Here is a 16,211-nt window from a genome sequence, read left to right as displayed (position 1 = left end):
TGGGCTAGGCCTATATTTATTTATTATTTTTTTTCTCTATAATTTCACTAAAAACTCTTATGTTCATTTTGCACTCACTTCTTAAAATGAGAAAATATTCAGTACTTTTCATTTGTCAAGTATTTAATTCACACAGGTTTATGTGATGATTTCATATATTTAGCCCTTGTCTAGCTTGTAGACTGAATGGAAATGTTTAGCCCACTCTTCCCCAAATTACAAACAAAAAACAACATATTTTCTTACTTCAAATGGTATTTAGCATGCAGATATTTTAGGCTGCACGTACCTGTCCATTTTTGTGATGCGGGAGGAAGAGAACTTGAGGCAAATCCTGAATGAGGTGAAAAGCAAACAAGGTTCTTAAAACTAACTCCGATTAAAAGTCACACTCCTTTTCAAAGTCATAACTTAGTCAAATGTGAACACACAGAGATGATACACACATTTTTATATTCTGTGTTACTTACACTTTCAACGGGGTGTCATTATCTCCGATGTCCATCGTGGATAAACATCCATAAACCCGTTTAGAAATCGTAGAAAAAACGACACTCCTGAAATTCCCAGACTTGCCTGAGAATCTTCACGTTTTGAAGTTTTCTTCAGTGTCAAAGTAATACCATGATAGTTGTGTGTACATTTATAGGTTTATTCCAAACAGGAACTGCTAATAGTTAATTCAGCATAGTTTTAATTGTGCTAGTTTGCCAAAATTTAAACAAATATAGGCAACAAATAGCTGAAGCTGTGGCCCACAGCTAACAAACTGACGTCACTACACTTCCTGTATACATCTCCCAAAGCATTATGGGACCTGTGCTTCCAAAATGTGAGCATGATTATCCCCCAAGTCTTTGTTTGGGGGATAATCAAGAAATCACACAAAAATAAATACATATTTTTTTCATGTTGCAATATTTTTTTGACAATAGAGTAGATCAGGGTTGTCTGTGTTGAGAGATAAATCTTTTAGACTTTTGCCCTCTACCCAACACAATGGAGAATCTGCTGTCAACAAAGAGTATTTTTTACAGAAATTTTAGAGATACATATCTCAACCTGGGCAAATAAAAGCAAAACTATTTACATGAAAAAATACTGGCCCAGCAAGAGATATTGATGAGGCAATAACTCTCTGAGCAGCTGTCAATCACTTGCGAACTCTGATCAAAATGGTCAAACTAGGCAGCGCTGATCAAATATGATTCAATATATGTTACTGTAATGCCTATTTCTCACCTCAAATGTTTTCATAAACATCTTGTAGTGTACTGTTTAGCTGTAAAATTAGAAAGTTTGTGACCCGGCAGATCAGTTGAGGAAATACCAAGCACCGCCCACCAGCTGCAGCCCAGACAATAGGAACGCTCTCTCTCTGAAATGACCTGTGATTGGCCAAAGTCTCCCGTCACGAGCTAAATTTTTTAAAGCCTGAAAACAGAGACATTTGGAGGTGCAGAAGTTTAGTTTTCTCTCAGAACACTTGAATTACAATATGCTGAAAGGTTATTATGGATTTTTTGCCCAACGATGCCATAAACTGTCCGCCAACTGACGCTTTAAATGGCATGCAAACGACCCACAGCCTCACTCTGCACCCGAGTGGATCCACATGGATTCGACCAAAAGCTCTTACAGGTTCCAACTTGGAAAACATGTTTATTCACTTTCACCAGTGCAGTCGAATGACAAAACATCAACAGAAACAAGACAAACATGGAGTAGCACTGCATTACACAAGTCAAGGTCAGTTAAGGTCGCAACACCTCGGCAACAAACAAGAGCAATGGAGATTTTGTTGCGCAGCCTGATGTGAGGTATTATACATGTTGTTATCTGAAGGGGAGCAGAAATAAAACCTTGTGGTTTTTTTGTGTGGCCAGTTTTTATGATACACTGCCACCTGCTGGTGAGGAGGCAGCTGTACAGCAGCTGGATCAGGAATATATTTAACATTTTATACATTTTCAAGCTTTAACTGTAGTATCATGTCTGGTATTTTGTCTCAAGCCTGGCCTTAAATTCAAACCGTAGCATTATCACCTGCCAGGTGATAATTTTTTTGACATCAAGTTAACACAGTCATCTAAAAAAACAATTTCTCTTACAATTTGTTTTAACATATTGGAGTGGCTTATAGCCCTGAGTTCAAACATACAATGTTATACATCGTTACATGTATCCTCAACTGAACTTGCATTTTGTCTAAATGTAACACAATCAGTTTGCATTTATCCAATGGCAAAACATATCCATAAAAAAAAAAAGTCAAATAAAAGAATGTCAGAGAAAAAGTAGGAAAAATCAAACTTGTACATTGTAAAATCCAGAAACAACTACTAGACTAATTTATGAATGTGTGTGAGAAAGCATTATCTACAATACGCTGTTTATAAATGTCCAGTCAATACAGCAGATATGAGCACATGAACATTGTGTACAAGTCTGGTGTGGAGATACGATCATACACAATCTGTGTTGTTGTGTAAGTGTGTGTGTGTGTGTGTGTGTGTGTGTGTGTGTGTGTGTGTGTGTGTGTGTGTCTGCCTGTGTAGTGTTTAGGACTCGTCTCCGTTGGCGCTATCTCCGTCGTCCTCTCCTTCCTCGTGCTCCTCGTCTTCTCTCCCTCTCATTTTCATCTGCACAGGAGGACAAATAACACTTTATTCATCGGTTCTTAGCTCCCGTCCTGGTTCCCCTTCCTTTCCTCTCCTCTTCCTCATCCCCACCGCTCACCTCGTCTTCGTCCTCCAGCAGATCTCCCTCCTCGTCCGAGTCGTTCAGCCCCCGTTTCAGGTCACCTTTCTTGCTGGAGGTGGAGGAGTTGAGGGGGGACACCTCGCCTGGTTCTGGTTGGCTCTTCATGTCTGAGGAAATGGAGGTGCGACAGTGGGGAAAATGGGATAAATAAAGCGAGGAAACTCTTATAGTAACCACAAAGCTGATTTGCAATAGGGGCTGTCGATGAAATTTTAAATCCAAATATATATTCTAGGGCTGTCAAAGTAGCGGGCTCAGTTTTAAAGCTAGAGTGAAGATACTGGCATCATATGAAACTAAAAAACCTAAGGAATCCATTGGTACCAACCATGTCATGAAAAACTGGCATGGCCATGTTTCAAAGGGGTCCCTTGACCTCTGACCTCCAGATATGTGAATGAAAATGGGTTCTATGGATACCCACGAGTCTCCCCTTTACAGACATGCCCACTTTATGATAATCACATGCAGTTTGGGGCAAGTCATAGTCAAGTCAGCACACTGACAGCTGTTGTTGCCTGTTGGGCTGCAGTTTGCCATGTTATGATTTGAGCATATTTTTTATGCTAAATGCAGTACCTGTGAGGGTTTCTGGACAATATTTGTCATTGTTTTGTGTTGTTAATTAATCTCCAATAATAAATATATACATACATTTGCATAAAGCAGCATATTTGCCCACTCCCATGTTGATAAGAGTATTAAATACTTGACAAATCTCCCTTTAAGGTACATTTTGAACAGATACAAATATGCGAATCCTTTGGGATTAATCATGATTAACTATCGACAATCATGCGATTAATAAATATTTTGATTGATTGACAGCCCTAGCAGTAGTAGAACGAATATTTGAACACCAATTTTGACAGCCCTAATTTGCAAAACTTCAACTTATCTCTGCACTAGACAGAACATCCTCTTTGTTTTTATTTTTTTTTTCATTTTCTGTCTTTATAAATGAGGTAAAAATAAACTTTGCGTCACCATCAGCCCACCTGACTTCTTGCTGTGGTCCTTTTCCATGCGCTCTAAGCTCTCCAGCAGGTAGTCCACCTTGTGTTTGATCTGCGTGAGCTCTCTCTTGATGGTCTGCAGGTCATCGACCTTCACTGCTGATGGGAAAAGCAGGGTGGAATTACGACACTGATTTGGATGTGACGGAGAAGGCAGCTGACATTTATTAAGTGTGGCACCTTACTCGCACGGGAGGTCCTCTGGCTGGTCTTGGAGGAGGAGGAGAAGCTGGTTTTGGTTCGTCGGCTGCCTCCTCCGCTCACGCTGACCCTCGGACGCTTCGAGGGGATGACGGCGCGGGACAGGGGCGGAGGGGGAGGCGGCACCCGGGACTGGTAGGAGTACATCCTGAGATACACAGGTGCAAAAATATAACAAAAAAAACTTTGATTTTGCACAGAAACATTTAAACTTAATTCAAAAAGGGCTTGGAAATGGGCTGGACAATAAGGACTTCAGCAACAACACATAAATATGAGCAATTATTCTTAAAAATATAAAGAACAGACAGCTTACCTATCATAGTAATCTCTTTGAAAGTCATAGTCCAGGTCAACAGATGAACTGCGGAGAGAGCAGAGACAGGGTAGAGATATTAACTACAGCACTTATCTTTAACATTAAAGGTCCCATATTATAAAAAAAGCGAGATTTTCAGGTCTTTTATAGTATAAAGCAGGTTTAAGTGCTATATAAATACTGTTAAACTATCAAAACGCTCAATATACGGAGAAATACACACAGCCAGTATTCAGAAATTGTGCGTTTGAAACAAGCCGTTAGGATTTCTGTCCATTTGTGATGTCACAAATATACAATATTTAGACCATTACACGGTTTTAAACGTAAACATTCTAAATGTGTCCCAGTTTATTTACTGTTGCAGTGTATGTGAATGACATTAGCTGACAGGAAGTTAACATGGACCCAAGCTGTTGCCTAGCAACGCAATTCCGTTGCAATGCACTAAAACGGAGCGTTTCAGACAGAGGGTAAATACAGGTATATTCAGGCAGACAGTATGAGAAAAATAAAGTTTTTTAACATTACAGCATGTAAACATGTTCTAGTAGAAACACAAAATACAAGTATGAACCGTAAAATGAGCACGATATGGGACCTTTAAGTCAGTTGCGCTTCGAAGCCTGTCTGGATTACAGGAATTGCTGAGTTGCTGTTGTGAGCGTGATCAAGTGCGTCCTCACCTGTACATGTCTCCGGCAGAACGCTTCACCGTCTTCGATCTGTGAGGTTTCGGCTCGCCTGCCAGGTTGATGTCTGAGGGAGAAAAAAAAAAAAGTAAAGGAGGAGTTAAGGGTTGCCAGGAGTGTGAGAAAACAGTCAGAAACATGTCATGTCAATTAACACATTTTATCGCTACGTCCCTTCAACTGATGGTATTTTTATTTTGAAGGACTAACACACGTTTTATCCCACTACCAGCTGATGTTTGCAAATAAATACTACCATTTATTTTAACCTGTGTTATGGAAATTGTGGTGTTAAAGGTTCACGTGCATGTAATCTGAAGGAAATGTAATCTGAATGAAAAGCATTCTTATAGTTTTGTAATCTTTAAGAAACAGATTTAAGCTTTCAGATTAAATAAATTTATAAAAACTGCGGAGCGTGGGAAAAGAGCTGGTTATAGATTTCCTTTTGTTAGACTGTGGAGGATGTTGACACCTGGCATAGCGAGGTGTTTTATGGTTTCTTTTATAAAGCTCTATGTCACTTCATTGCAGGGCGCTCATGCACTAGGAATGACGCCACCACATGTGCACGCATTAAAGATCTAGACAGCAAACTGATTTGAAGTTACCACGACACCCGTGTTGAGCACCAGATAGGTCGGAATATTCGGATAAAAAAACAGCTGTTTGTCTGTCTTTACTTTAATGAGAGAAGTTGAGTTTTTTTAAATATTACTTGTACAAATTCCCGGTTTGTAGCAGTAAAGGGCAGCACAGCGGCTCAGCCTGCTCTACTGTATTGTGAAACAGAAAACAGGGTCCTGGGTTTGAATTGGAAAGTGAACTGAAGACTGTAAAATTGTGACAAATGTGACTGTAAGAGTGAATATATGTTTATCTGTTTGTGTCTAGGCCTTGCAAGAGATTCATGGCCTGTTCACGGTGTTTTCTTATCAATATTATATTTAGTTTAATTTAAGTTCTTGTCATTCTGCTAACCCTGTGGCACACTATTCAATTACTTTTTAGAAGGGCCAGGTTTGAAAAACCGTGAAGTGCCACATTTACATTTCCTATCTGATCTGCAAAACTAGGAATTTAAATGTGAAAACAAAATCTTAGTAGATTATTGTTTTAATAAACACAATGTTGCATTTAACATCTTTTTTATTCAGTTTGATTCTCCTAAATTCCCTCTGCTTAAACGGCGTGGGTTAAATAAGCATTTCTGTGCTTAACAAACATAACTACTTATTAGCCTACTAATAAAAGGACGATCTTCTTATAATCAAACAATGTAAACACCCATAAACTTAAGAAGATAGCAGGTTATGTAAATAAAAACACAATGATATAGCTTTTAACAAGCGTGAGTGGTAACGTTGATGAACAGGAATAAACTCTCTTATTGGAAGAAATCATTTATTCATATTTATAAATTATTCAAGGGGCAGTTTGAGGTTGTTAAAGGGCCCACGGGCCGCCAATTAAATAGGCCTGCTTTAGAATAAACGTTGTATTACCAGGTTGTTGCCTCAGAGAATTTCGAGTTAAGAACATTGTGGTATTACATATGTGACCTCAGACTGTCTGCATATTAAGACACAAATATTATCAGACTTATAAATTCTTGTTTTTCTTTAGAAACCTGTAGCAACCTGTTTTCAATACAGCATTATCTGTCCCACCAGTGCCGATTTTAAGGCTCAGTACTGGACTTCCTGTCTTTGTATCTCCCATCACCCCCCCTTCCGCCTCACCTAGCACCTGTCCCACGATCATGCGGCCGTCCTCGCTGACCACGGCGTTCCGGGCGTTCCTCTCGTTGGCATACTGCACGAAGGCGTAGCCCTTGTGCACGGAGCAGCCCACCACCTTGCCGTACTTGGAGAAGATGGCCTCCACGTCGGCCTTGGTGACCAGCAGGGTGTTGAGGTTGCCTATGAAGACCCGGGAGTTGAGGGAGCGAGGGTCAGTCTTGTTGGTCACATTGCTGCTGGCCATCGGGCTGGCGGCGTACGAGACGGGAGGCGAGAGGACGATGGGTAAGGAAAGGAAGAAGAACAGCAGACGTGAGATATTTCTTTTTGTCTTGCTCTATAATTTGTAGATTCTGCACCAAGGTCAATGTGAGGTTTGACCTTGTAGCTCTTTAATAGTGGGCTGCCTAAGCTTTGAGCATGTGTCCAATTTGAAAAAAGGCTACAACTGTTATGTGATCCACTAGACCAGGGGTCAGCAACGTTTATTATCAAAAGAGCCATTTTAGGCAAAAACAAAAAAGTCTGGAGCCGCAAAACATTTGAGCATTGTGATGAAGGTAACACAGTTTATAGTCTAATTATATAGTATATAAGTCTAATGCAGTGAGGGCCCAAGAGCAAATGTACTACGGAGTATTAGGGCCACATTGAGGGAAAAAACATCTGAGATTTCCAGAATAAAGTCAAAATATTAAGAGAAAAAAGTCATAACTTTACAAGAAAAAAAGTCATAATATATTGAGAATAAAGTCAGAAGTTTACGAGAAAAAAATAAAACACGTAAAATTACTACTTTATAATATTCTGACTTTATTCTCGAAATTTCTGATTTTTTTTTTTCCCTCAATGTGGCCCTCCGTCGTACCATAGACCTACAACATTGCTAAATAATAATGAAAATGTAAACAAAAAACAGCTATTCATTTCCATTTTTAAAAATCCACAGGGAGCCACTGGAGAGGGGCTAAAGAGACGCATGTGGCTCCGGAGCCGCAGGTTGCTGACCCCTGCACTAGTTTATAAAATGTCAGAAAAAGTCCGTCACAATTTTGAAATTGCTTTTTTTGTACAATTTACGGTCCAAAACACAAAAATATATCAAATTTAAAAGAAAAAGCATTTTTTTAGTGAATCACTTAAACAATTCATCAAAATAGTTGTCTTTGTCGATCAATTTCAGCACTAATGACACGTTGCATGCTCCTTTACTGATGTTATATATTATATAAACAAAAAGGCATCATAATCATTAGTATACACATGGAAAATTCTTTTGTAAATCTTTCATTATGGGAGACCGGAGCCTCTAATAGACAGCAGATAATAGAATAAATAGTGTGATCGGGTCATGAAGCAACCAACACTCACTCCATTGTGTCTGTACTCGGGTTGGTGGAGGTCTGCCTGCCTGTCTGAGTCTGTTGGAGAGAAGAGGGGTTGTCGAGGAACTATGAGAGATGGAGTCTGTGGGGAGATATCTACTACACCTCCAAAGAAAGTTTGTTTTCTCTTGGATTTTTGGAAAAATGGAGGCATAAAAAAAACCTGTGGGATAAATGGTTATGACAAAACAAGATATTGCATTGAAAGCAGCTTCTTTACTTTCTAAATTTGTATGTGTGAAAGTGATAACTTGTTCTATGTCTCTTCAGAGTGTGAAGAAACAGAAATCTTCCTGCAGTAAACGCCACTTTACTGAAGCTCATAGCTGCAGCATCCCGTTTGATCCATGGACATGAGTATCCCAGTTATGAGGTTTATCCCGATTTTATATCATATTCAAGAACACAGAAATCTGGTTGTTCATATCCCCGTGTATACATGATAAATACTAGTATTAGTGCATGTAATTTGCACAGGAGCCTTAGCCATTCCTGCTTGAGAAGCTGTTTTGCCTCACTGGCCGAAGTTGATTCACAATTTCTTTCTTTTTACACGTTTTATGATCCCTTTCTTTCGTTTCTTTAAGTCACTGCTAGGGTCCCGATCTATGCAATTCAGTTCTATGTCTATATACTATATACAATATATACTGGAATTTTAATTCCTGTTTTGCCCAATTTATTGCTGCATTAAAAAGGTTTACATTTGAATTGTAATTCCTGTTAATTTTGAAGATTTCTTTTTTTACCAAGTTGCTGGTGCAGGACTTATTATTTTAATAATAAATAACAATTCAGTGAAATTATATGTGTATTTATTTATTTATTCACATTTTGCTTACATAGTTTATTAATCAAACACTGGTAATCAAAGCCCGGGTATCGCTATGGAGACTGAAAAAGTCAGATCGGTGCATCCCTATACTGACAAGTAGAACCTCACCAGCACTAATCCTAAGACACCTTATTTGATATTTGTTTAATAAAGCTACTGACTGACATGAAAAATGATCATGGTTGTTATTTTGTCCACCCCCTGTACATGAATACATTCTTCACTTGTTTTTTCTTTCAGCATCATGAGTGTACGCTGGCTTTGACCTTGTGTGTGTCTATCTTGTTGTTTTTGCTAATTCCCTCTCCACCCTGCTCATATATTATCAACCACTTCAGCCATTACACCTGCCAGAGCCCAACGCTGCTGCCAGCTGGGCTCAACTGTAACCAACAACAGCAGCAGCCTCTCTGGACGGTAGCTACCAGCAGGGATTACAGCAGGCTTTCTGCTCTCCGCAACATGCTTTGGCCGGGATGTGTCTATTGCTTGGCAAGCTGACAGAGTGTCTACAACAACGGGTGTGTTCAGGAGGGGGGGGACTGCTTAGCAAGTGTTTCTAAATCTTTGTGGCATGTTGGGGTTCAAGGGGGAATATCCAGCGTCTGATACCGACCAATCCGAATATGGGAAAACATTTATAGGAGAATTTGGTATTTATCAGGGCTGACCTGAATGCTTCGAAGCTTCGACCGTTGCCATGGTATTGGACTTCCAAATCACTATTCAAATGCTTCGATTTTTAAATATTTTTTTAAAATTTAAGTATGTAAAATTAACGTATAAATCCCAAAACAGCCCATGGCATAAGGAATAATCCCACAACATTATATATTATTGATATTCAACATGAATGATTATTAGTTATTCTCAGAGCCCAAAAACTGGTATTCGGGATAGCCCCTAGTATTTATTCATATTTACACACTGGGTGGACAAAATAACAGAAACTTCTTACATGTAATAGCCATGCATGTAGATGAAGAATTGTGGCGCCTATACCATTTGTTTTTTGTGTGTGAGCTATTAGAGGGTTTGATTCGACATAATCTTCAGTAATTGTTCAGTAAATATCGTATTTATTTTTTTTAGATTAGATTGGATTCAATTTTATTGTCATTGCACATAGTACAAGTGTGGTATGGCTATATACATGTATGTACAGATTCGCAGTTAAAGTGAAAGTTCTGATGAATAACAGTTAAGTATAAGTTGCATACAGACGAAATATTGTATAAAAAAATGTTGTATAAGAGTATTATAAAGAATAAATTACATATACAGGTGGAGTTATTTTTATATCTATGCACAGAGAGGTTGTGTTCATATAGCTATATGGGACTAAGTGAATATATATAAGATGATTAGAGAATAGATTTTATATATACAGGTTGAGTCATGTTACATATACACAGGAGAGGTTTGTACAGATGACGGTATATGTCCATAGCGACTAAATGAATATTATATAGGATGAACATTACATATGATAATTTTGTGTCTTCTTTTGCCAGTTATGATAATCTACGTGTAAAGACAAATTTTCATGCGTTTGACACATGCAGTCCATTCGTTGGAGACTTTTTCTCGATGCAACATTGATTTGATTATATATTTATATAATATGATTTGGTATGCATGAGCTTTAATAAGAGTTTGACATTCACCACGCTTATTATTGAGACTATTTGGCAACTTCCTGGAAGTGAAGCGAGTCCAGATAGTCCATCAGTTTCAATCAACACGTCATAATAAATCAATAAACAATATAAGCTTCGTAGAGGTGGTGTTTATTGCAGGGTTATTATATTTGATTGCATTATATTGTAAAGGCCCCCCCTAGTATTTTCATTCCAAATTAAACATCTTAATTAGTGCCCCAATTAAATGTTTACTGTGGCCCCTCATTCATGGCATATTTATTATTATTAAAACAGCAATAAATGTTCCTATCCTCTGCCTCATCTGGGCATTATGGTGTTTACTAGTAGTTTCATTCTAACTGGTGAGTGGGTTCATTAAAAACAGATCAGTTATGTGAATGTTTGTGCTTTGACTGTGAAAGACGCTGCAGCAGCAGCAGCAGCAGCAGCAGCAGCAGCAGCTCTCAGGACTCATGCTTGAAGACAGACAAGACAAAATGACGAGAGTAGATATGGAGCTGTATGTGTACATGTGCTTTATCGATTTAGGGAGTCAAAACGAAGGAAATGATAAATAGGAATATACGATCTTTACCTTAACAAGGTTTTGGAGGCTCAGTGTAACTGATAATCCAACCTTAAAAACAGTTTCTACTGAATATATTTGGATTTAATTAAAAAAAAGAATAATAAATCCAATCAGAATAAGTGATGATATGTTAGTAGCTCGTGGTATTCAGTAAGCATGCTTGTTTTAATGGATACAAACTTACTTTTGGGAGTGATGACGATGACATAACTGTTATTATCTTTTGTCTGTGTGGGCAATAGACCAGATTTGACTCCATCAAATGGCATGCACAGTCAAAAAAGACAAAAAAAACAAAAACATTATAAAAGCAAAGGCAGCATTATTTTTTGCCTTTGTCAGTGCCGGGACTTAATCCAAGGACTGGATGCAGGAGGGGAGTTGAGGGAGTGTTATTCAGCTACAAATGGGGCCTCGGCACTGACAATTCTGCATTTGATTATCATAAACTGGGAATGTGTGGGGGAAAAGCTCATGTAAGAGGCCACTAACAGCAGTTGATCTTCTACTTTCACAGCACAAAAAGAAAAAGAAAAAACTACATGCTACTTGCTCTAAATCCAAAAGGGGGGAGAAATGGGCTGAATCACAAAGGGGGGGTGAAAACAAAAGTGGAATATAAAAAAAGTGATGCAAAAGTTGAGGTGGAAAAATAAACAAAAAAAAAAAAAAAAGGTTGAGACCAACTTACGATTTGCCGCCGTTCAAAAAAGTGGCTTCAAAAACTAAACAGGGGGGAAACAAAAACGGAATATTAGAAAAGAGGAAAAATGAACTAGAACTATAGACCTTTTCAAACTTGACAACATAAACATTTGAAATGGGCCCTTTTGTATTTCCTGTTGCAATGGTTGTTAATGCGGTAGCTGACAGGAAGTGAACTCGGACCAAAGCTGTTGCCCTAGCAACAGAATAGCAATCAAAAAGTCTATCATTTCCACAAGTAAGGAGGGCAAACTGGAAGGGAAACTTATGGAAACTAAGTAAAAAAAAACTTTAAAATTAAACATATTTACTTAAACTCTGTTGAGATCAACGCTCTCATTTACTCAAATGTCTACTCATTCAAAACAAAAATCACATCTTTATCCTCATTTCTAACATTATGGACTGAATATGAACATTTATCAGAAAAATATTAATTTAGGTGGATTTTTTTCTTTTAATAGTTATAAAATGCATGTGTACAGTAAAAGATTTTTGGCTGGCTGAGACTTTGCGGGCAGGCTACTACCAGATTGAACTAGTAATTATTTAATTAATGTATGTTTATCACAATCTGTATTTTTCTGATTAGGGCTGCACAGTTAATCCAAATTTTATTGAAATCGCAATATTTGTTATTGACATTTTCATATCGCACAAGGCTGAATATTTGTGTCAAAAAAAAAAAGTAAATTAATATATTGTGGTGCTGCAGAGATGTCCTGGCCTACACATCTACAGACTTAAGAAAACATCTGTTTTGTACAAATCCCTGCAAAAGATTATACTTTTTTAATATTTACATATACATTTTTTAATCACACTTTATAATAACCATAATTTATAAATGGTTAAGTGATAGTTAAATTAAACTGAGTTAATAGTCATTTTAATGTTAACAAACAAAGCAATGATAATAAATAATGTCTTCTAATTATTAGTAATGCTAGAACGTTGTGTTATTTTAACATTTCATTGTTGCACACAACATTTTATATACTAATATATAAAGGTATTTGCTAATGATTAGGCTATTATTTGTAAAACCTTAAAGAAATCGTTTGTAAAACATATATAAACATTACGTAAGCAGTTCATAATTGGTCTGTAAAACGTTTAAAAACATTATTTGTATGGCTATTAGAAAGTTCCAACTGGTGATTATAATAGCTTATTAAATGGTTAATAAACACTTTGTAAAAGCATCTATAAACATTATTTAGATAGCTTGTACTTTGGCAATGGTTAATAATTGGTTTCTGATCCATCTTTTACAAACAATTTCTGAACATTTTACAAATGATTTGTAAATGATTAATAAATACTTAATATTGTATATAAAATGTTATGTGTGCAACAATAAACTGATAATATATTGGTTGATACAATTTTTTAAACTAATGATTTCATATTACACAAACTAATCATAAAATAACAAATTATATCATTACTAATAATTAGTAAACATTAATTATCATTTCATTGTTTGTTAACAGTAAAATAACTATTAATTAAATTTAATTAGCTATCAATTGACCATTTATTAATGATGGTTGTTATAAAGTGTTACCAGTTTTTCAATGAAAATGAGAATTATGTAAAATTCCCACTAATATCTCAATTGCAATATCAGTCAAAAATAATCACAATTGGATAATATTTCAGAAATTGTGCAGCCCAAATTCTGATTTTGGTTTGTTTTCTCTCTAATGCTACAACTGCTCCAGATAGTGCCAGGGTTGGTGCATCCTTTTGCCAGATTAGTTGAGGTGTAGCATCACTAGGAATTCAAACGGTCATTCAAAAAAAGAGGGAATTAAAAATCTTTCCATATAGACTACTAACTCGTCCTGCTCAATTGTGCTCAGACTTCTACGAATATGGAAACTGACGTCAACCTTATAAGCAGGAAAGGTAACACTTCATTTTACAGGTCCACAAATTTCATGGTAATTTGGTGATTATTATCAAGTAATCTATTTGAAATTTCTTTGGAATTACTGCCAAATCACCCAAATATTAACCTCAACATTTATCGGAAATTATTTTATTATGAACATTATTTAATAATTATATGCTAAAATAGTATATAATGGTTAAAATAGGGTCCTTTAGGTTTGAGAAGGGGCTGTGCGCTGCTCTTCATCGGAGGTGGAAAACCAAAACTAATAGGAGACACAAATCTCACCATTGTGACTTATTGTCTACACAAATCATGTAATGATTCAGGTTTTTTTTTTTTTTTTAAAGAATTTCAAAAAGTTATTTGCTAATTATTATCTATTTATCAGCAGACATGGAAATAAAGCATATCAATGTATTAAAAAAAATTATTAAATAAATGACCAGCTATTGGAAAATAAAATCATTAAATAATGTTTATAATAAGGTAATTTTTGATCAATTTTGAGGTAAATATTGGGGTAATTTGGCAGTAATTTCCAAAGAAATTTCAAATGGGTTACTTGCTAATGATCACCTAATTACCATGAATTATTTAATAATTATATGCTAAAATAGCATTTAAAATTTCTTTTAAAAAAGCAAAAACCTGAATCATTACATCTAGCTACCAGGTTACATAGACAATAAGTCACACAATGGTGAGATTTTTGTCTTCTATTAGTTTTGGTTTTCCACCTCCGATGAAGAGCAGCTATTATGCTATTATGCTATTTTAGCATATCATTATTAAATTATGCTTATAATAAAGTCATTTTTGATAAATTGTGAGATAAATATTGGGAGAATTTGGCAGTAATTCCCCACAAAAAAAGTGTTGCTGCAGGAAAACATCACACTGTAGTCAGCTTCAAAGTGCAAATTAGATCATTATCAGATTATGGTGCCCTCCTTGTACAGGGGAGGCAGAGTATAAAGGGTCAGCTGGAGAACAGCGCCCCCTGCAGCCTGGAGGGCCTCCTGCTCAAGGACACTTCCAGAGGACACACTTGGGGCCAATGGGGAGGGGGGGGGGGGGGTTTAAAAAAAAACAAAAAAAAACAAAAACATGGATCTTGCAGTTGTGTGGGGGCAAATGCAACTGCAAGTCTACCATGCATTCTTACTGTAAACCTTTTTTGCATACGTTTTTCACAGATATGCATACAGCTGATCAGTCATAAAGCTATAAAATGATGGATTTAATAAAGAACCAGAGCAGTGTGGAGGCCTGGTTGCAGCCCCTCTGTATAGGCCTCCCTTCCTGGGTAAAAAGAAGCCCCTCAGCTCACAATAAACTCATACTGAATGAATCTAAATCTGCAAAATAAATGATCAGAATTACCAAAATGCACAAATTCTAAAGCAATCCCAGGTGTTAATGTTCCTTTAAAAAAACTGAAGAGAAAAAAAACCCATCTTGCCTGAAAAATTACATCACTCCTGCAAGATTTTTTGCTGCAGAAAACCATACTGTCTCTCTCTCAGCACTGCCAAAATCACAAAGAAAACAGAGGGGAAAAATGTCAACGACTGCAATGAAGTTACAGGTGAAAAACCTTTTAAAAACAGAGCTCCAGAAAAAGGGCGACCATCTTTGCACACTGTCCAGAACAGACTGGAACCTTCTTCCATCGTTCTTGCCTCCATCACAATTCAAGATAAACAAACGAGGTAAACACAGCAGCCCTGCAAAAATATGGAGGTTTTTTTGAAATGTCTCACTCGAAAAACAAAAGCAAAAAATCTTCCAAACTAGTTTTTCTTTCTGCGCAGCTCAATATTGCCAAACACAAAATGTACGCCACTATAAAGCTCAACACAGTCTCAGCAGGGAAAAATGCATTTAAAAATGAAAACAAAAAAAGTCCCAAAGAGGTTTTCAAAGTCGAGAAAAATAAAAAAAATATAGGGGAAAAAAAATCTCTCGGTTAAAAATACTCACCAGGGAGCTTAATACTTAAAAACGAGTAAAATTCAACGCTGTTTTTTTTTTTTTTACTTGAGTAGGTAAAGATCCGTTTACAGGCTCTTGCAGGCTGATTGTATCACCTTGAAACCAGTGGACACGAAATGGCGTCGAGTCATACACACACAACAGGAGAAGGGTAACGCCCACTTGCTCAGTTACAGCTTCTGATTGGATGTTTAAAACCGCCCCTTGTTGATATAACCTGAAGGGATTGGCTGATGAGCTCGCCAGTCTGGCTCACTGATGACGACACACGCAGGCTCATATAATACGTCACCTCATGCCCACACGCTACGCATTGAAACAGTTTCTCAGCTTTGAAAAGTTGATACTTTGATACTTTATTATTTTGCACCCTAATGTAGCGACGAAATGGAATGTAATACAGCAATTGAATACAAAGTAACA

At 36.9% G+C, this 16,211-nt stretch overlaps 1 protein-coding gene across 19 annotated transcripts; it reads right to left on the bottom strand.

Annotated features, from left to right (window-relative positions):
- Positions 1 to 1,635: 1,635 nt before the first annotated feature.
- On the bottom strand, positions 1,636 to 15,927 carry LOC141760442 (heterogeneous nuclear ribonucleoprotein C). 19 transcript variants are annotated; one of them, XM_074623263.1, is made up of 13 exons: positions 15,777 to 15,917; positions 15,177 to 15,321; positions 11,877 to 11,910; positions 11,370 to 11,412; positions 8,105 to 8,154; positions 6,734 to 6,981; positions 4,986 to 5,058; positions 4,297 to 4,344; positions 3,965 to 4,128; positions 3,762 to 3,878; positions 2,740 to 2,870; positions 2,547 to 2,642; positions 1,636 to 2,516 (listed from the first exon to the last, which is right to left on the bottom strand). In XM_074623263.1, exons 2-12 carry the CDS (start codon positions 15,301 to 15,303, stop codon positions 2,562 to 2,564), a joined length of 1,116 nt encoding a protein of 371 aa, XP_074479364.1. In that variant the 5' UTR covers positions 15,304 to 15,321; positions 15,777 to 15,917; the 3' UTR covers positions 1,636 to 2,516; positions 2,547 to 2,561. The 19 variants fall into 19 exon arrangements, with proteins under 19 accessions (XP_074479364.1, XP_074479365.1, XP_074479363.1 ...); XM_074623264.1 differs by having other exon boundaries at positions 1,636 to 2,642; positions 3,762 to 3,875; positions 15,777 to 15,918; XM_074623262.1 differs by having other exon boundaries at positions 1,636 to 2,642.
- Positions 15,928 to 16,211: the final 284 nt, after the last annotated feature.

The sequence above is a fragment of the Sebastes fasciatus genome, chromosome 22 (genome assembly GCF_043250625.1).
Source record: "Sebastes fasciatus isolate fSebFas1 chromosome 22, fSebFas1.pri, whole genome shotgun sequence".
NCBI classification, from domain to species: Eukaryota; Metazoa; Chordata; class Actinopteri; order Perciformes; family Sebastidae; genus Sebastes; species Sebastes fasciatus.
The sequence above is the reverse complement of the archived record's forward strand: the minus strand, read 5'-3'. Positions and strand labels throughout refer to the sequence as shown.